The sequence below is a fragment of the Schistocerca serialis genome, chromosome 1 (assembly GCF_023864345.2).
Source record: "Schistocerca serialis cubense isolate TAMUIC-IGC-003099 chromosome 1, iqSchSeri2.2, whole genome shotgun sequence".
NCBI lineage: Eukaryota > Metazoa > Arthropoda > Insecta > Orthoptera > Acrididae > Schistocerca > Schistocerca serialis.
The window spans coordinates 308,648,245-308,669,845 of NC_064638.1; the positions used below are offsets into that span (position 1 = coordinate 308,648,245).

The window sequence follows — 21,601 nt, forward strand, 5'->3', positions numbered from 1 at the left end:
TGTGCGGCTGGTCCTGGTGGAGGTTCGATTCCTCTCTCGGGCATGAGTGTGTGTGTTTGTCCTTAGCATAATTTAGGTAAAGTAGTGTGTAAGCTTACGGATTGATGACCTTAGCAGTTAAGTCCCATAAGATTTTAATATTAAAAAAAATAGTATTTCCAGGATTATTCAATCGCAAAACCATCTACAGCAGAATATGAACAAACTACTTCTCCATCAATTTACATTGCACTCATTTTGAGTCTTAAATTGCAATAAATCTGACTTATAAATTTAAATTCTCTGTTCTGTATAACTATAAAAAGTTTACATACATTGTTCTAAATTTTTTCTTCTCGATTATAACTATAATTTAAAAACATTCAATACCTTTGCTTCACTAAATTACTGTGTTTTATTTTAAGTGAATTCTTTATTCAGTTGGGAACATGTTCAGTCCATAAGATAACTGGGGTTTGATAATGCGACTCGGGTCTAAAAGGTTGTAGACCCCCAAGTTTGACCAACTTCTGGGCAGGTGACCAAAGAGTCTCTCACCAAATTGTGTACATTATAAAAAACCTGGGATATATACTTAATATCATACCGAAAAGACTAGCTTAATAAAGAGATCGCCCTAAGGAGCTCCTGTACACCACACTGACAATTTTATTTCTGCATCCAATCTTGGTCATCTCCTACAGTTTTCTCTAACACTACAGAGATTATTTCCTGTTGTCTTAACACATTTCTGTCATACTGTTCCTTCTTTTTATCAACGTTCCCTAAAAATTTTTGTTCTTGCTAGTTCTACAGAGAACCACCTCATTTATTATTTTATCAGTCCACTTGATCTTCAGCATCCTTCTATAGCACCACATTTCAACTGCTGTGACTCTCTTCCATTCAGCTTCCTCCAAAGTCAATGATTCACTTCCATACAATGTTGTGCACCAGATGTATATTCTCAGAAAGTTCTTCATGAAATTAAGGCCAATATTTCATACTAGTAGACTTGTTTTAGCCAGAATGCCTTCTTTGCCCGTGCCTGTCTGATTTTATACTTTCGTTGCTGTGTTCATCATCTGTTATTTTGCTCCTAAGACAGCAAAATGCTTTCACTTTGTTTACTTCACAGTCCTCAATTTTGATGTTAAGTTTTTCCCAGTTTTGATGTTAAGCTTATCATAAATCTCATTTCTGCTACTCGTCATCACTTTGATCTTTCTTTGGTTTACTCTCAGTTCATATACTGTACCCAATAGACTGTTCATTCCATTTAGTATGTCCTGTAATTCTTTCTCGTTTACACTGAAGATAGCAATATCATAAGCAAATCTTGTCATCCACATTCTTTTACCCTGAATTCCAATGTCTTTCCTGAAACTATCTTTTACTTCAATCATTACGTCTTTGATGTACAGATTGAGCAATAGGGGAGGAAGACCACTTCCTTGTCTTACAGCTTTCATAGTCCAAGTACTTCATTCTTAGTCTTTCACTCTTATTGTTCCTTCTTGGTGCTTATAAATATTATATGTTACTTGTCTTTCACTAGAGCTTATGCCTATTTTTCTGGGAATTTCAAACACTGCACACTACTTTACATTACTGAATGCTTTTCTATATCAGCAAAACCTATTAAGGTGTGTGTAATTTTCTTAAGTCTTGTTTTCATTATCAAGTGGAATGTCAGAACTGTCTCTGGTGCCTAATCTGTCCAAAACACAAAAAAACAAAGTTTTGTCTGAGGAATAAAGAAGATAACAGGAAAATGAAAATCAGGTTGGTAGATTCAGAGCTTGAACACTGCTCCAACACAAAATATCTTGAGATCACCTTGGGCCACACAATTACATACAAATAAGATTATGGACACAAAATAAAAAGTAGCTACTGCACATTACGTCATAAGGAAACTGGTGGGCAGCACTTGGGGGTGCACACTCAGCAGTACTGCATGTATCAGCCTTGTACCCTGCTATTCTACTGTAGAACATGCTTACCCTACTTCACAGAAATCGGCACATACTACGCAGGCAGAAGTAGCCTTGAATGAAACCTGCAGATTAATTACAGGGTGCCATATTTTGAAACCAACTGACCAAGTCTACATACTAACTGTAATTTCACCACCTAGCATAAGACATGAAAGGACGCACATGCGGAAAGGTATAAAGTAGAACATAATAGACACCCTCTGAAAGGACATCAACCACCTACACAGAGACTGAACACTAAGAAAACTTCCTAAGCTTACAAGTCCTCCAAATGTCACACATAGTGAATCTAGACTCAACATGACAAATCAGACTCAAGAAACTGGAGAACAGCGCGTCTCCTACAGAAGCCTTATCATCTACTGGAAACCTGAACTGAAAGATTTGGAAGAACCTAAGCAGTAGGAAGGGCCAACTGTTCAGCACTTGTCCTCTTGTCCATACATCCAGCAATATGTAAATTGGAAGATCTTCTGGCCGGAGACGACATTTTGGGACTGCCATGTTTCTGGGCTTAAATAATTTAACAATCATTACTAATTAATTAATACTGGGGTTTTAAATTTTGTCATCCATTAGAAATCATGAATAAAATTTTGCAACCGTAAAAAAATACTGTTTTCATTCGTTACAAATTAGATTTGCTGATGTCAGCCACAATTTTCCTTTATTGATTTTACGCAGAATGCAATTTAGGAAATAAGTCCCATTATCAAGTGTGTTTTTCACATATTATAACCTGTTTTAGTTCCGGGGGTTTGCGTTTATATTATAATAAACACACTATAGTAAAGCAGTAGCTCACACATCCTAATCATCATGCTCATAAATATCATAATATATAAATGCACTGTGAAGAAAATATATAAAGGAAAATAATGAGTGGCAGCAGCAAACATTACTTTATAGCAAACAAAATCATTGAAGTTTAAAGTTTTTCTTTTTCTACTGTTGCGTACCAGTTTTCTTTACTGCAGTTGTTGATACATTTTTGTATTATTTAAAATTAGAGTTTCAATGCCCTTACGTCACTGCACACTGTACAGAATGCTTTTGGCATGAAATAAACAAATAGTTGCCAACGACTCCTTGGTACTTCTCAATACACAGCTTGCACATGAATAATGTCTTGATAGGAGACAGAAACTACAGGAATTGTCTGAGAACAGCAAAATACAAAAGTTTAAGCTAAAAATAGAACCACACAAACTCATACTAATCTGAATTCAATACCTGAAAGAAATGCAAACTTGTTTCCCTGCACACTTAACTATGAAAATTGATAGTTAACCATTACAAACATCACTAATACCAAGAAGAGAAAATAATAGACTTTTGAAAAAAACACAATAATGTGAGGGGAAAAAAAAGAATGAAATGCTGTTGACTACACTGAAGGAATATGACAGAAATATCTAGAAGATGATACTACAATATAACAAAGTTACAAGAAAAAGAACAAGTACAAATAAAGTATGAAGAAAATAAAACAGGTAATTTTGCTTGCTGTGCAGATACCATTGCTACAACAAACAGGAAGGTTATACTGAAAGTGTTTAAAGATTGCTTTCCAACTTTATACTTCACTTGGTAAAACTAGCATGAGTAGGCATAACAAATTATGAAAATTGGTATGTACCTGGCGTATAGCCAGAAGTTAACAAACACAGTGAGTTCATATATGGAAAATTGATATAACTGAGAATGATGGGCTAACAATGAAAATGCTAAAGACATTATGAAAATGCAACTTGTAGAAGTATTCATAGTAATAAATTATACATCCAAGGATTATTTAACAATGACATACATTATGAAAATGCAACTTGTAGAAGTATTCATAGTAATAAATTATACATCCAAGGATTATTTAACAATGACATACAAACTGTCAGCTTAATAAAAGGAAAACGTAAGTCACACATACAGACATACAGGATTAACTGAGTCATCCATTACCTCTTGACCAACTGACTATGAAGCTGTCACCTTCCAACTAACATGGACCTCAGGCTGCACTACTGATAAGGCTGTCACAACATCATAAGTTCCAAAACCTATTACAGATACAAAAGAAATATTCTCAGTGTTATGTTCTCTTTTCAATTCCAGGCAACCATCACATACCACATATACCACATCATCATTACATTATGGAACAAAACTGCAGTAGGTTCAGCCTTTGCCTTGTTCAAGCAACCAGCATTTGCTGAAGTAATCCAGGAAAACCACCAAAAATCCAAATGAGAAAAGGCGGACGGAGAATGAGCCTTTGTCCTCCCAAATATGAGGTCAGTGCATCAGCAGACGCACTTATACATTTGTACCTATGTACACGAAACCAGACTAGAGAAAATCCAGTATGGAATAATGACAGTATTATGAATAGGATAGCTTGCTATGCACCAAATAGTGGATATGTTGATCCACAGACCGGCACAACAAGAAGACTGCTAAACAAGTGAGCTTTGGCCAACAGGCCTTCATCTGAAGTAGACAACACACACAACCATTCATGCTAGCACAGCTCACACATACAACCACTGTCTCTGGCCACCGAGATCAAACTGTGTGAAACCAAGTATGATGGGAGGTGCAATCTGGGTGGTGAAATTCCAGAAATCCAATAGGATATCCAGTCTCTCCTCGAATCCTAGCCCCCCCCCCCCCCCCCCTACCACTCCCCGCACTCCTACTTTCTACATGCTTAATTGCTTAATGAAGTCCATAAACCCAACCACCTACAATACCCCAATGTGGCAAGTTACTGTGCCCTGACTGACAGAATCTCTACTCTCATAAACCAACACCTTCAGCCTATCACCCACAAGCGACCCTCCAATATAAAAGACATCAAACATTTCCTCCATCAACACCCCACAGTTCCTGTTCCTCTACCACACAGTGCCTTGTTCATCACTGCTAATGCCACCTCCCTTTACACTAGCAACCCTAAAGCTTGTGACGTTGCTGCTATTGAACACCTTTCCCAACAGCTGACAGATTCCAAACCTACAATGTCCTTCCTGGCCACCATTACCAGCTGTGTCCTCATCCACAATTACTTCATCTATGAAAACATCACCTACAAACAAAACCATGGTACAGCAATGGGCACCCTCATAGCACTATATTATGCCAGCTTATTCATGGGTCATCTAGTGGAAACCTTCTGTCACCTGGTTCAGATTCACTGATGAGATCTATGTGGTCTGGATCAACAGTGAGGACACCCTATCCACATTCCTCCAAAATCTCAACACCTTCTCCCCCACTCATTTCACTTGGTTCTCCTCAACCCAAGCCACCTCCCTCAACACTGAACACTACAAATACAGCTACATCAGTACCTCTATGCACATCAAATCTACCAACCTCCAGCATTACCTGCATTTCAACAGTTGGTTGGTTGGTTGGTTGGTTGGTTGGTTGGTTTTGGGGTTTGATGGGGGCTAAACATTGAGGTCATCAGTCCCCTGTTCCAAACAGACATACTTGCAAAAGGCCTATACAGTAAAAGCGTAACCTCTGCACCCAGAGGGAGGGAACACCAAGGGTACAGAGCTAAAATGAACACCGCAATAACACAAAATAGAGGACACTTAAAAGGAGGAGAGCAAATAGTTGAAGAGAGTAAAACAGACTACAGTGGTTGATGGATCAGGTAAAAGGTCAACCACTCAACTACAAAAGAAGAACCTCCAGCTGGAAAGCGTTGATAGAGGTACCAACACAACTTGTTACCATGGAAGACCCTATTTTGGTATCCACGTCACAATTAAAAGTCGCTGGAGTGGGTGAGAAATCATGCGAGAGCGCCCACACTAGAGTGAGTGATAAAACCCAGCTGCATGGATAAAACGTAAAACCGAGTCAGCTATAGAGGCATCGTCACCTAGAACTGAAGGAAGTGCAGCTGGTAAATTAAAGGACAGCCACAAGAGGGCTAAAAGAGGACAGTCCTTCTGAAGATGGACCACTGTCAGCCCTGCATCACAGCGACACTTGGGCGGGTTCTCACGGCGAAGGAGATACCTGTGGGTCAACCATGTATGTCCAATTCGGTGACGGCAGAGAACAATTGAGTCCCTACGCGTGCTCCTCAACGATTAGTGCCTTATGGCCGTGGACGACTTTACCATGCGGAGCTTATTTGGCGTGTTCAAGACAGACCATTCAGAGCTCCAGACATCGCGGACCTTGCGATGTAGGGCTGACCAGAGGTCTCTTTCCACGAGACCAAGCTCCAGGGATGGCGAAGTGGTGGCCTGCTTGGCCAACCGATCGACACATTCATTTCCTGGAATGCCGATATGGCCCAGGGTCCACACAAATGTCGCCAAACGACCACACTCGGCGAGAGCAAAAACAGCATCTTGAATACCGCGCACCAAAGGGTCCCGAGAAAAACACTGGTTGAGTGCTTGCAATCCACTCAGGAAGTCACTGCATGTGACAAATGACTCCCCAGTGCAGGAGGAAAGGTGAGCGAGTGCACGATAAAGAGCAACCAGCTCCGCAGTGAAAACACTGCTCCCACAAGGCAGGGAATGCTGCTCAACATAGTCACCACAGATGAAAGCAAACCTAGTGCGTCCATCGACTACAGAACCATCGGTGTAGACTACATCTGCATCGCGAAACGAGGCAAGAAGAGCCATGAATTGTTGACAAAGACTGGCAGGTGGAACGGAGGACTTTGAGTCGCAGGACAAATCCAAGCAAAGCCGCAAGCGAGGGAGGGACCAAGGAGGGGTAGAAGAAGAGGGCCGAAAGGATGGAGGAAGGGGAAAGGACTCGAGTGACGAGAGAAGGGAACGAACACGGACCGCGATCAGGAGATCCGACCTAGGCCGCCGTCTTGGGGAGGGGAGTGCAGAAGATGGAAAAAGGAGCCTATGGTTTCGGTGGTCGGGCAAGGCATGGACGCGGGCGATGTATGACGCAAGCAACTGTTGTCAGCGTAAGCGTAAGGGAGGGATGCCAGCTTCTACAAGAGTGCTATTCACCGGACTAGTGCGGAAGGCACCTGTTGCCAATCTGATGCCACAATGGAGAAATGGGTCGAGGGTCCGCAACGTTGAAGGTGCTGCTGAGTCGTACACCACTCTCCTGTAGTCGAGACAGGACTGGACTAAGGCCTTATAGAGCTGTAGGAGGGTTGTTCGTGCAGCCCCCCAAATGGTGTGGCTGAGGCAGCGAAGGATGTTGAGGTACCGCCAGCACCGTTGTTTAAGCTCACAAAGATGAGGTGTCCATGTGAGCTGAGCATCAAACAGCATGCCAAGAAAGCAATGCGTCTTCTCAATACGAAGGAGTTCATTGGCAAGGTAGAGCTCTGGATGGAGGTGGACCGTTCGACGACGACAGAAATGCATCACTCAGGTCTTAAGAGGCTGAGAACTGAAAACCATGGTTGGATGCTCAAAAATGTGCCTTATGGATAGCTCCCTGCAGCTGCCGTTCAGTGACACTGGTGCTTGGGGAACTGTAATAAAGACAAAAGTGATCGTCATATAGAGAGGAACAGACTAAGGAGCCCACCGCAGCCGCAAGACCATTAATCGCCACCAAAAAGAGGGAACACAGAGAACCAAGCCCTGCGGGACACCGTTCTCCTGAATATGAGCAGAGCTAAAATAAGTGCCAACTCTAACCCGAAAGGAGTGATTGGAGAGAAAATTCCATAGAAAAATCGGAAGTGGACCCTGTAAGCCCCATTTGTGCAGTGTAGCAAGGTTATGATGGGGCCAAGTGGTATTGTACGCCTTCCAAAGATCAAAGAAAACAGCAACTAGATGTTCTTGCTGAGTAAAAGCTGTAAGAATAGCCGAATCTAGCGAGACTAAATTGTTGATCGCTGAACGGCCCAGACGGAAGCCCTCCTGTCGCTGGGCCAGGAGGCCCCAAGCTTTGAGGATCCACATGAGCCGCCGACTCACCATCCGTTCCAGCTGAGCTTGGGGGCTTATCGCCAGGGATGGCAACATCGAAGCTGCTGCAGCATACGTCGATGAAATGTGCACAGGGTGAAGTCGGTCGTACTTGCGTTTAGCCTCTGTGTAAGTGAGCCTGTCCAAGGTCTTATACTCCATAATCTTCTGTTCTTTTTGATAAACCGCGCAGTCTGACGAGCAAGGTGAATGTTTCTGTCTGCAGTTGACACAAACAGGGGGTGGCGAATATGGGACGTTGGGGTGGGAGGCATGTCCACAATCCCGACAGGTAGGGTTGGCGTCAAATCTCAATGACATATGCCCAAACCTCCAGCACTTTTAAAGCAGCGCATGGTAGGAGGGACGTAAGGCTTAACATCACATCGATATATCATCACCTTGACCTTCTCAGGCAGGGTGTCAACCTCGAAAGCCAAGATGAAGGTGCCGGTGGTGACCCTACTATCTTTAGGTCTCCTGAAGACACGTCTTACAAAGTGGACACCGCGGCATTCCAGATTTGCACAGAGCTCTTCGTCAGACTGCAACAACAGGTCGCAATGAAAAATAAGTCCCTGAACCATATTGAGGCTCTTATGAGGTGTAATGGAGACTGCAACATCACCAAGCTTGTCACAAGCAAGCAATGCCCATGAGTGTGCTTGGGATGCTATCTGTATGAGAACTGCTCCAGACCTCATTTTAGACATGCACTCAACTTCACCAAACTTGTCCTCTAAATTTTCCACAAAAAACTGAGGCTTTGTGGTCAGAAACGAGTCCCCATCTGTTCGGCTGCAAACCAGAAATTGAGAAGAATACGTCTCACCAGGTAATTTAGACCGCCGTTCCTCTCCTGGTGTGGGCAGGGAAGGGAACAATTGGGGGTCATACGTTAAAGCATTGAACTTTCCTTTCTTAGAGACTCGTGATTGCGCACTATTCATATTTCTTTTCATGGTGGTCCCACAAGCAGCTATGGAAAGCAATGTCCACCCAGACAGAGCCCCGCTTGCCCGGGTAAGCCTAATACAACCAGGGGGCGGCAGGTTCCCCAGAGGTCGCCTGCTAGCAACTGTTCTACGTCAACGGCCATGCGTCTCCTCCGTGCACAGCACACCTTGAGATCGTTGAAGCACGCTCAGAGCTTACAGTATTGAGGACTGGTGGCGCTTCCCATTCCCCAGCTCAGGGACCCCGGGGTCGCCAAGCCTGTAGCCAGCAACTAAATGCTGAGCCCCCTGAGGGTATTTCAACAGTTGTCACTCATTCCATACTAAGAACTCCCTTCCACATAGCCTAACCACTCGTGGCTGTCTCGTCTGTAGTGACAAGCCGCCTCTTTCCAAATATATCAAGGGTCTGACTGAAGCCTTCACAGAGCAAAATTACACTACCAATCTATCTCAGAAATAGATCCCTCATGCCTTCTCTCTCCAGCCACTCATCATCTCCCAAAGAACCACCACCCGCCACAAAGCAGCATTCCCTCATGGCACTGTACCACCTAGGCGTGTAGCAATTGAATCACATTCTCCACCAGGGTTTAGAGTACCTTTCATTGTGCTTTGAAATGAGGAATATCCTACCCATTATCCTTCCTACCCCTCCCACAATGGTATTCTACCATCCACCAAACCAACATAATATTTCCGTGCATCCGTATTCCATCACTCCTCCCTAGCCCTTGCCTCATATCGCTGTAATAGACCTAGGTGCAATACCTGTCCCCTACGTGATCCCAACACCACCTACTCCCGTCCAGTCACAAGCATCACCTATCCCATCAAAGGCAGGGCTACCTGTGAAAACAGTTGTATGATCTACAAGTTAAGCTGTGACATACTGTGCTGCATTCTGTGTTAGCATGGGCATGGAAATCAACAAGCTATCTGTCCGCTTGAATTGCTAACAACAAACTGTGGCCAAGAAAAAGTTGGACCAACCAGTTGCTGAGCATGCTGCCCAACACATTGTTCTTCACTTCCACGATTGCTTCACAGCCTGTGCCATATGGATTGTTCCTACCAACACCAGCGTTTTTTTAATTGCACAGGTGGGAATTCTCCCAGCAATATATCCTATGTTACCGTAACACCACTGGCCTCAACCTTCATTAGTCACTGTCCTTCACCCACGTATCACCTTCCTCGCTCCAAATCTAGCACTAAACAGCCTTCTATTCCACTAACGCACCCACAATCTTTTTACTTCTCTCCTTTTCTGCTCTCTCCATCCCCCCACCCACCATCTTAACCTTCCAACTGCACCTAGCTGTCCTACTCTGTCCCCACCAAGTGTCTGCGTGCTCCCGCAAACAGTACTTTACCGTCCCACATTCCTATCTTGTTATTCCTCCCCTTCCACATCCTAGGCTGCTCCTTAAGCCCCACCACCAAGATGGTTTCTCCCATCATGGGCAGTTGCTCGCAATCCAGTCTCGGTGGCCAGGGATAGTGGTCATGAACATGTGAGTTGTGATTGCATGAATGTGTCTACTTCAGAAGAAGGCCTTTTGGGCAAAAGCTCGCTTGTTTAGCAGTCTTTTCATTTTGCCTATCTGCAACAGCACTATATAGTGAGTAGCAATCTATCCTTTTCGTAAAACTGTGAAACAAACCAGGTCAGGCATAACCTAGTTTCATAAGTGGCTGTAGAACATAGTAATGAGTAGGAGTTACAACTTTGTTTGGAATATATACACAGCTATCACTCCATTTCATCAAAAAGTAGATGTTAATGTGTGTGTGTGTGTGTGTGTGTGTGTGTGTGTGTGTGTGTGTGTGTGTGTGTCAATCGATGGACCTAACTTAATCCTACAATTAACATACAGCTGTTATTTAGTCACATCAAGAGAATGAACAGTTCAGAATCAATTCCACAGCAAAGGCTTTAGATATGAAGCACTAGGTTCCCCATTTTACTTGGACCTCTACTTGGAAAAGAGGTTTGATCAGGAGACTTTACTTCACAGAAACTATTTCCTGTACCTTAATGGAGATCTTTAAATCAATTAGGTAGGGTAAAAAAGAAAATGCATTAATGGACACTATTTAAACTGCCTTATACTGAAAAAATAATAATATACCATGATCAGCCAGAACATTATGACCACCTGCGTAATAGCAAGTATGTCCACCTCTGACACGTATAACAGCGGTGTTGCGTCATGGCATGGAAGCAACGAGGCTCTGGTAGGTCTCTAGAGGGAACCGGCACCACATCTCCACACAGAAGTCACCTAATTAAGGGGTGGGTGGGGGTGGGGCAAGAAGTTCTGACACCACATTCAATCACATCCCAGATGTGTTCGATCAGGTTCAGATCTGGTGAGTTGGTAGCCAGGAAATCAATTGGAACTCGTCATCATGCTCCTCGAACCACTACTTCATATTTCTGACCCTGTGGCATGGCACATTATCTTGTTGATAAATGTCATTGCCTTTGGAAGGCATGATCATCATGAAGGGATTACTTTGTCTGCAACCAGTGTATGGTACTCCTTGACCATCATGGTGCCCACATGAATGTTCCCCAGAGCATACTGGAGCTGCCACCAGCTTGTCTCCGTTCTGCAGTACAGGTGTCAAGAAGCTATTCCCCTGGAAACCAATAGATTCGAGCCCTCCCATCAGCATAATGCAGAAGATATCAGGATTCATCAGACCATGCCACAAGTAGAAAGACAGAAAAAGACAAGGGAAAAAGTTAAAAAGTGAAGAAAAATACGAAGAATTTAAGAAGCAGCATCTGGAAGAAGCTAGAGTAAGTCACCAGAAGCACAAACAAAAGTTCCTGCAGATGAGTCAACACAAGCAACAACTGTTATTAGAAGAAAGAAGAGCCAAAACTAAGGAGAGAGAGTTAGGAAACATAGGCAACGTAAGATGCAAGATCAGCAGCCTTTTAAAGCTGGTTTGTCACCGTATAAGACGCACAGTGCTCTGGGTAAAGCCAAGGCTCAAGCCAATTTTTTCTTGCCATCTTCACCACGGCATAAAGTCATAGTTGTTCGTAAGCTATTCAGTGACTTGTATGGAAATTCATCAAATGAAAAGTCAGAAACACTCAGTCATGGCAGCAGTCCACAAAATAGAGACCTTAGTTGTAAAACTAGATACTTGGTAACTGGTTTCTACACAATAGTGGTAGAGAAAATAATGTGAAGAACAGTTCATATTTGTCACTTAGTCCTGCACCTTATGCAAACAATCTAAGTTTGTAGAAATACAACCATCACATGTTCAGTTAAGCAGCAAACTACCTCATAACATATGTCCGTGTAAATATCATGAAAATTTCATAAATGCTATCAGCAGCCTTTATAAGAAACATGATAATATTCCAGCTGACAGCAGCACATTTTTATCAATTATCATATGCCAGCCACCCAGTGAGCTTTGTTGGCAGAATGAATGTAACACATGTTGGAATGGTAGAGGTTTCAAAAAAGACCTTTAAAATTTATGACCTAGAAATTGTGAATTTATCGTGGTATGTTTGGAAGATAGAAGAAAAGGGCTCTAAAATTATTAAAGTCAAAGAAGAAGGCTCTGCAGTTGATATAGTGAAATACAGACAGTAAAAACAGAAGACAGTAGGTCCCTATTTCATGTTTTCTTTGACTATGCACAAAGCAAGAAAATAACTGTTTATCCAGAAACAAATGCTCTCTCTGATCATGATGCACAGTCAATCAGGATAAATGACATAGTGCCTTACAATGGGGATACATCTCAGTGGAAGTCAGTCAGAATCATTAATGACTGCAAGACGAATGTTTTTAAGTGTAGTTTACAAGAAACAACCTGGGATGAATTTTATAAAGAACCAAATGCCAATATAAAATTTGATCTATTACATGATAAATTCATACCAGTATTTGAAAATAGATTTCCGCATAAGCTAATCGGATGGGAAATTAAACAGCCACGTAAAAAATCATGGCTCACTAAGGGAATTAAAGTATTTTGTAAAAGGAAAACAGAAATGTATCTTTTGGCAAGAACAAGTAGAGACCCTGTAGTAGTTATGCGCAACAAAAAGTAATCGAAATTACTAAGAAAGGTTATTAAAAAATCAAGAAACATGCACATTATGTCAGAAATCAGTATGTCTGACAACAGAGTTAAGGCAATATGGAATATAGTGAAGCAAGAGACAGGACAACCAACCACGGAAGAAGATAACATTACTACTAAATTGAATGGAAGAGTTATAAATGACAAGTCACAGGTAGCAAATGTATTTAACAATCATTTCTTAAACATAGTAGAAAGCATAGGGACCAACAGTTCAAGAGAAAGGTCACAACAATATGTTGAATAAGTAACTCTCATAAAATTACATCATATGAATGGACCACTAGCTTCTACTTCTGAAATTATAAGGGGTCATACATCCTATCAAGAATAAAAGCTCTTCTGGTTTTTATGGTGGTTCCAATAGACTACAAAAGATTTGTTTCCATATAATAAGTCCGGTATTGTCCAAAATATGTAATGCATCACTAACTCAAGGCATTCTTCCAGTGAGACTAAAATGTGCCGTTGTTAAACCCCTCTTTACGAAAGGTGATAACAGAGAAGTAAGTAATTAACAATCTGTTTCACTGTTGACCTCATTTTCCAAAATTTTTGAGAAGCTGATGTATTCTAGAACAGTATCTCACCTTGGAAACAACAATATCCTCAGCAAATCACAGTTTGGGGTTCAGAAGGGTTTTCTACTGAGAATGCCATTTACATGTTCGTACACCAGATATTACAAGCATTAAACAACAAAATAGCTCCGGTAGGTATTTTCTGTGACCTATCCAAGGCACTTGATCGTGTGAATCATAGTATACGCCTAGATAATTTGAAGTTTTATGGGATTGATGTTATAGCCAACCAACGAATCATGTCTTAGATAGCCAAAAGAATGCAGAAAGTTGTACGTCATAGTAGTTCAACCAACGCAATTCAGGGACATAATTCTGACTTGGGAGAAATCACACATGGGGTTCCCCAAGGATCAATCCTAGGTCCACTCAATCTTAGGTCCACTACTGTTTCTCATATATGTAAACAATCTATCATCTAATGTACAACAAGCAGAATTGGTTCTTTTCACAGATGACACCAGTATTGTAATCACTTCCTGTATACATACAGAAATGGAAGAAACGGTGAGCAAAATTCTCAAAAGTACCATTGACAGGTTTTCTGCGAGTGGTCTCACCCTCGATTTCACAAAGACACATCATATTCAGTTCTGCATCTGTAGGGGTACTGCACCAGTGATAAGTGTAACACATGGTGATGAAATAATACTTAGGGTGGAAACTTCAATATTCTTAGGTGTCCATATTGATCAGAATTTAAATTGGAAAAAACACATTTTGGAACTCCTAAAACAACTTAGTTTAGCCACATTCGCACTAAGAATCGTAGCAAATTTTGGGGAGAGAGAAATCAGTAAGGTGCCGTGTTTTGATTATTTTCATTCAGTAATGTCACATGGAATAATGTTCGGGGGTAACTTTACTTTAAGAAAGAAGTTCTTCACTTCCCAAAAATGTGCTGTAAGAATAATATGGGGTGCTCACCCATTATCATCTTGTAGACATCTGTTTAAGGTGTTGCGCATTCTGACTACTGCTTCACAGGGTATTTATTCCCTCATGAATTTACTGTAAATAATCCACTGCAGTTCAAAAGGAACAATGAGGTATATAATTATGAGAAGAAAAAATGACATTCATTACTCAACATTAAGGTTGTCTTTAGCACAGAAAAGGGTGCACAATGCTGCAACAAAAATTTTTGAGCACTTATCCACTGATATAAAATGTCTGACAGACAGCAAGGTAAAATTTGAAAATACATCGAAAAAGTTTCTTCTTGCCGACTCCTTCTATTCCGCAGAAGAATTTCTATGTTTGTAATGTGTAAAAGGTGGTGGGTAGGAATTGCTAACTCAATCTGTATATCTTGTTTTCATTTCGGAAAAAAATTATATGGTGATGTTTGGGGTACAAATAGATGTACAAATTAATTTGCAATTTGAATGTAAAATGTCTCGTTCCACATCATGATGATTTTTCATGCAAAATGATCCATGAAACATGAAAGTAACTAACTAACTACATAATTTCTATAATCCCTAAGTCTCTTTTTCATTGCTATATGAAGAGAGCTCAGTCTGCATCTTATTATCAGCCAAATGAAATGATTCCAAAATTACACTTGGGTTTATCATTATGACGTGCAAAGTGCATAACCAAAAGTTAGTATTTTCACTGCGGCATTCAGGTTCTCATCATCCATTTGTCGTTCTTTCAGACAACTTAACCCACTCCAAGGATAATGTGATTGCATACATTAGCAAGGTACTGTCAACTATACCTGGAAATGTGATGGTTCCAATCTGCTCAGCTGGACCTGCCCCACAATTTAAAGACAAATAGTGCTGCTGTACCTCAACTTCAATCATTCTATTGGAACTTTTTTGCTACATCCCACAGTAAAGGAGCTGTAGATGGAATTGGTGCAGTAGCGAAATGGCAAGTGTAGAATGCACTAAAAAGGCAAAAATTCAGAGTAGGTGATGCATTAACTTTTTCCCTGGCACCTGCAAGTACCACAACTATGCAGATTATTCATATGTCTACTGATGAAATTGAAGGAATCAATGTGAAACTCAATTTGGCTCAAATATTTTCTTTAGCACCATCAGTACCAAACATAAAAAGCCTTCACTCCTTTCACTACAAGAAAGAAGTACTACAAACATATCTGCTGTCTCCAAAGAATTTCCCTGCTGTGGACCACCATACTGAAGAGACCATAGAAAGTGTAAAATTTGGAGTTGGGTACAATGCAGAATATGTTGGTAAATTCTATGGTGGAGAGGTACGTGAAATTTTTGGAAACTCTTATCTAATCAGTGCAATGGAGTGTGGTGGTCACTCCTGGAAATTGCCTGCAAAATGTGATGAAATACTGTACACTTAGGACAAAATTATAAAGAAAATTACCCAAATGATGTCAATGCAAGATGATATTTTCAATTCTTTGAATTTTAATTGAATTTAAAGTTTATTTTTCCAGTTGTCATGCTCTTATAATTTTTCATAGTGTTTAAAAAATTAAATGTTAATGTAAACTTTATCTTATTTGGTAAATAATGTCATATTTCTATTTCTCTGCTCACAGGAAAAGCTTTTTCCAGCTATAAGTAGCAAGTAACATGAGTCACGTAACATTGAGTCGCACACTTTTTTCAACATATTACAATATTTTAAATGGTATGAATATTCTTAGAACTCTGTGACCTTTGAATGCCAACCTTTGCAATTTCTATGATAAAAACCGGTTCCATACCCCTAATAGTTTGAGGACATTTTTGACCTAAACTGTGCATTAGCAATAAGATGTCCCAAATTTGTAATATGAGTCACAATATAAATTACTTTCTTGTTCTTAAATGTCAATGCTCTTCACTGCTTAAATATTAATTCAAGTCTTTGATTGAATAATACAATGCATCATGATGATTTACAAAAGAAAATATAGGTTTATAGATTGATAAGAGAGTCAACATAATTAACCACTGATTTCAAAATGTAACATGAGTCACCAGGGAATCACCCTTAACACTGAGACATCCATGGATCGTCGGCTGCAGAGACCCATGGTTGGGAGTGCTCGGTGCATAGTGTGTTCATACACACTTGTACACTGCCCAGCATTAAAGTCTGATGTTAGTTCCACCACAGTTCACTGCCTGTCCTGTTTTACCAGTCTGCTCAGCTTACAGCGTCCATGATCTGTAATGAGGGTTGGCCACCCAAGCCCACGATGCCTGGACAGGGTTTCACTATGTGTTGAAAACACTTATCACAGGACTTCTCCAACACCCAATAAGTTGTGCAGTTTCCCAGGTGCTCTTGCCGAGCCTCTGGACCATCACAATCAGCTCTCAGCAAACTCAGCCTGCTCTACACACAGACAGCACACTCATTGATACTATATGCACCGTGTGTGTGTGTGTGTGTGTGTGTGTGTGTGTGTGTGTGTCACAAGCAGTCATTTCTCAACAGGTGATGCTGCTATCATCTGGATGGGTTTATACTGATGGTAGGTCGGTGGTCATAATGTTCTGGCTGATCAGTGTATGTCTGACATGTTTCAGTCAGCTGACTTCATTTTTCCTGTTCATATGTACATCACCTTATCAATTTACGAGTGATGTAACTCCAATTTCAGACACCCATATAACTATCATGTCAATTGACTATAGACTGCAGCGTGCATTTCAAATAGTGTACGCATACAATACATATTGTACAAACCTATTTTGCATGTATGTAGGGAAAGAAGACATTATAAACATATGAACAGATATATCGACATTAAGATATATGCCTGTGACAACCCACAAGTCTTAAGAAGCATGTACGCCACGAAGTTAACACAGTAAGCTCTATTGACGTTATGATGATATGCTTCCAGAATGAATTTTCACTCTGCAGTGGAGTGTGCACTGATATGAAACTTTCTGGCAGATTAAAACTGTGTGCCGGACCGAGACTTGAACTCGGGACCTTCGCCTTTCACGGGCAAGTGCTCTGAGTTCAAGTCTTGGTCCAGCACACAGCTTTAATCTGTCATGAAGTATGATGACATGGCTATCACAGAGGCATATGTATCTCAACATCAGTTTATATGCTGAGAATGCCTTCTTTAACTGTTGTTGTTGTGGTCCTCAGTCCACAGGCTGGTGTGATGCAGCTCTCTATGCTACTCTATCCTCTGCAAGCTTCTTCACCTCTGAGTAACTACTGTAACCTACATCCTTCTGAATCTTTTTAGTATATCCATCCCTTGGACTCCCCCTACAATTTTTACCCTCAATGCTAAATTGGTGATCCCTTGATGCCTCAGAACCTGTCCTACCAACCAATCGCTTCTTCTAGTTGTGCCACAAATTCCTCTTCTCCCCAATTCTATTCTGTAACTCCTCATTACTTACGTGATCGGCCCATCTAGCTTCAGCATTCTTCTGTAGCACCACATTTCAAAAGCTTCTATTCTCATCTTGTTTAAACTATTTACCGTCCATTTTTCACTTCCGTACAGGGCTACACTCCATACAAATGCTTTCAGAAAAAAACTTTCTGACACCTAAATCTATCCTCACTGTTAACAAATTTCTCTTTTCAAAAACACTTTCCTTCCCATAGCTAGTCTACATTTTATATCCTCTCTACTTCGACCATCATCAGTTATTTTGCTCCCCAAATAGCAAAACTCCTTTACTACTTTAAGTGTCTCATTTCCTAATCTAATTCCCTCAGCATCATCTGATTTAATTTGACTACATTCCATTATTGTTTTGCTTTTGTTGAAGTTTGTGTTATATCATTATTGCAAACCACTGTCCATTCCATTCAACTGCTCTTCCAGGTCCTTTGCTGTCTCTGACAGAATTACAATGTCATCAGCAAACTTCAAAGTTTTTATTTCTTCACCATGGATTTGTATTTCCTACTCCAAATTTTTCTTTTGTTTCATTTACTGCTTGCTCAATATACAGATTGAATAACATCAGGGATAAGCTACAACCCTGTCTCACTACCTCCACAACCACTGCTTCCCTTTCATACCCTCGACTCATAACTGCCATCTGGTTTCTGTACAAATTGTAAATAGCCTTTTGCCCCCTGTATTTTACCCCTGTCAACATTGTCAAAAGCTTTCGCCAAGTCAACCAATGCTAGAAATGTAGATTTGCCTTTCTTCAATCTACCTTCTAAGATAAGTCGTAGGATCAGTATAGCTTTCCATGTTCCAACATTTCTACGGAATCCAAACTGATCTTTCCCGAGGTCTGCTTCTACTAGTTTTTCCATTCGTCTGTAAAGAATTTGTGTTAGTATTTTGCAGCCGTAAACTTATTAAAGAGATAGTTCGGTAATTATCACATCTGTCAACACCTACTTTCTTTGGGATTTGAATTATTATATTCTTCTTGAAGCCTGAGGGTCTTTCGCCTGTCTCATCCATCTTGTTTGCCAGATGGTAAAGTTTTGATATGGCTGGCTCTCCCAAGGACATCAGTAGTTCTAAAGGAATGTTATATACCCCAGGGGCCTTGTTCAACTTAGGTCTTTCAGTGTTCTGTCAAATTCTTCACACAATATTATATCTCCCATTTCATCTTCATCTACAGGACTCTACCATTTCCATAATATTGCCCTCAAGTACATCGCCCTTGTAGAGACCCTCTACATACTCCTTCCACTTTTCCTTCTTTGCTTAGAAGTGGTTTTACATCTGAGCTCTTCATATTCAGACAGGTGGTTCTCTTTTCTCTCTTCTTGACCTGCATGCATGTAAAGGAGGAAACCCAATACACTTATCCGTTCACCCTGGGATCATCTTACAATGATACAGTACTTGTCATCACAATACAATGAAAATAAATACATCAAAAATATTTGTACACACAGACTATATAAGCATGCTTCATGAGGATAGGGCAGGTGGTTGTCCAGGTCTGTCAATGTCTTTAACAGCTGCACAGCCTCATTTGGTTGGTGCCTATTATAAAAGTTCTTTGATATAAACACAGTTGTACTCTTCATTGCTGCACACATTAAAAATATATATTTAATGTGCTCACTGTATTTCATAGTCGATTGATTTGACATTTGTATGGATGTCAGGAGAAGAGTTCTATTGCTCTGAAATCAGTAACATATCATACTTAGCTGTGAACAGCAAAAATAATTACAGCTGGTCAGAATATGTCAAACAGATATTATAAAATAAAACTCACTCTGCAGGAGTAATTTACTAAAGAGTGTAAGTTGTCATTGGCATATGCATGTATTGAGCAAGGTGGAAATTTAACTAAAATACAGTCACAATAATCCATAATCAACATGCTGAAGGAAGTGTCATTAATGAATCTATTAACAAAGAAGTAAACAAGAGAAAAACTGGTAGTTGTTTTGAAGACTGAATTCAATATTAAATATACTGTTCCTGAAATGGAAATCCAAACAAATATCAGTTCCTACTAACAGTAAAGATATAAGCAACATGTGTACATAATCCATACACAAGAGTTCAACAACAGCCACAGGCAAATGTAATATGATGGGAATAAAAATGAGGCACAAAAGCTAAAATTAATGGGTACTGGTAAGAGAAATGACAGGTATTGAAGATATCAGTGAGTGTTAGTGAAATGGAGACAGTTGCAGCACAATGCCATTCGAACTAACAGGAATTAAGGAAGCCAATTCCTTATCCAAATCCTTACAGTGGCTTATACCAGCAACTAAATCTTGGGATTAAGTAATAAGGAATTTTATATTATCTGCACAATCATTTCCATTTATGCAGGTGATCGATAGCGAGTGGAGACACGTTCACGTAAGGTATTGTACGATCTACAATGTGATAATACGACGAAACCCTACAAAACTGCGGTGGAAGTCTTTTCTATGAACACTATCCATAAACTCAGCCCCTCAAGACATAACGGAAAACAGCAAATTAAAATATTGTTGTTGATTTGGGTAATCGGGAAAAGGGCAGCTAGTGACAGCCTGCAATAATAGGAAACCAACAACAGAACACATTTTTGCATATTCAACAGACACCCTGAAGCTTTGTCAACTACGACATGCCACCATTCATTCATCACAGATGTACCCAAAATGTAATAAAGACAGAAGTTTATTACTGTTTCGTTTCATGTCGTAAATAGTACTGACGTACGAGAAGCAAGTCACTTAAGTCTTTATTTGCATTACACATCGTTCACACTTACTCCTGTCACGCCGGCAATACCTCTTTCTCTTTGACAATGAAAACACCACGCATCAGTCAGACACTCCGACAAAGATATTGCTCGCCCTCAAACAATGAAACTTTTTGCCATGAAAACATAACGACCATCTCACCAACAAACAAATGGGCCGTGGAAACACCGTACTGGCTCACTATGACACTAGCGGGAATGACAGCCTTACAAGTTAAAAGCAGTTAAACTTGTGTTACGGAGCAGGGAAGTTACAAGCAGCCTTGTGTTCTGTGGGGAACTCTCGGCTCACAAGAACTTCAGCGAGTGCCGGAAATCATCCGCAGTACAGACGCAATTGTTCCCAGTCACAGCTTTCTCTGATTATTTTATTGGTCTATTTCATCATTTTTGTACATTCGGAAAGTCAGTTGTCACGCGATGATAAGATAGCATGAATTAATGTTATGATTATAAATTTTATATCTACTATAAGACAGAAATGTTTACATACAAAAAATTTTAAGCAAATGTTTACACATAGATAACTATACTTACGCTCTCCTTAAGAAATTATATAAAGAAAAAAATTGCACTAAAACTTTGAAGTATTTATTCACGTGTTTATTGATCATCCATTTTATCATGCTCAGTGATATAGGACTTGTCATATCTTTACACAAAAAAACTTAAATAATAATGTCTGTATACAATTCCTGCGGATAATTAAGTACACAAACAAAAGCAAACCATACAGATACATATAAAACCATACAGATAACCCAATACATGAACCAAACATATTCTAAGTTTACATTATATCCAGTGACGTTTAACTTAAGTTTTGGATGTCCTTAAATTCATAAAATTTATGTACTCCTCAACACT

The 21,601-nt window shown here is 40.3% G+C and overlaps 1 protein-coding gene across 4 annotated transcripts in view; it reads right to left on the reverse strand.

The window, feature by feature from the left end:
* The window catches only part of LOC126469267 (ATP-binding cassette sub-family C member 10), a 392,679-nt gene extending 371,743 nt beyond the window's left edge, over positions 1-20,936 (reverse strand). For 2 of the 4 annotated variants that reach the window (XM_050096622.1, XM_050096619.1), the window contains exon 1: positions 20,744-20,840. In XM_050096622.1, coding sequence (XP_049952579.1) covers position 20,744 — 1 coding nt within the window. In that variant the 5' untranslated portion in view covers positions 20,745-20,840. Of the gene's footprint in view, positions 1-3,938; positions 4,037-20,743; positions 20,841-20,876 lie in introns of those variants that run through there. The other 2 variants (XM_050096620.1, XM_050096621.1) reach the window with 2 other exon arrangements.
* Between the last annotated feature and the right edge of the window lie 665 nt (positions 20,937-21,601).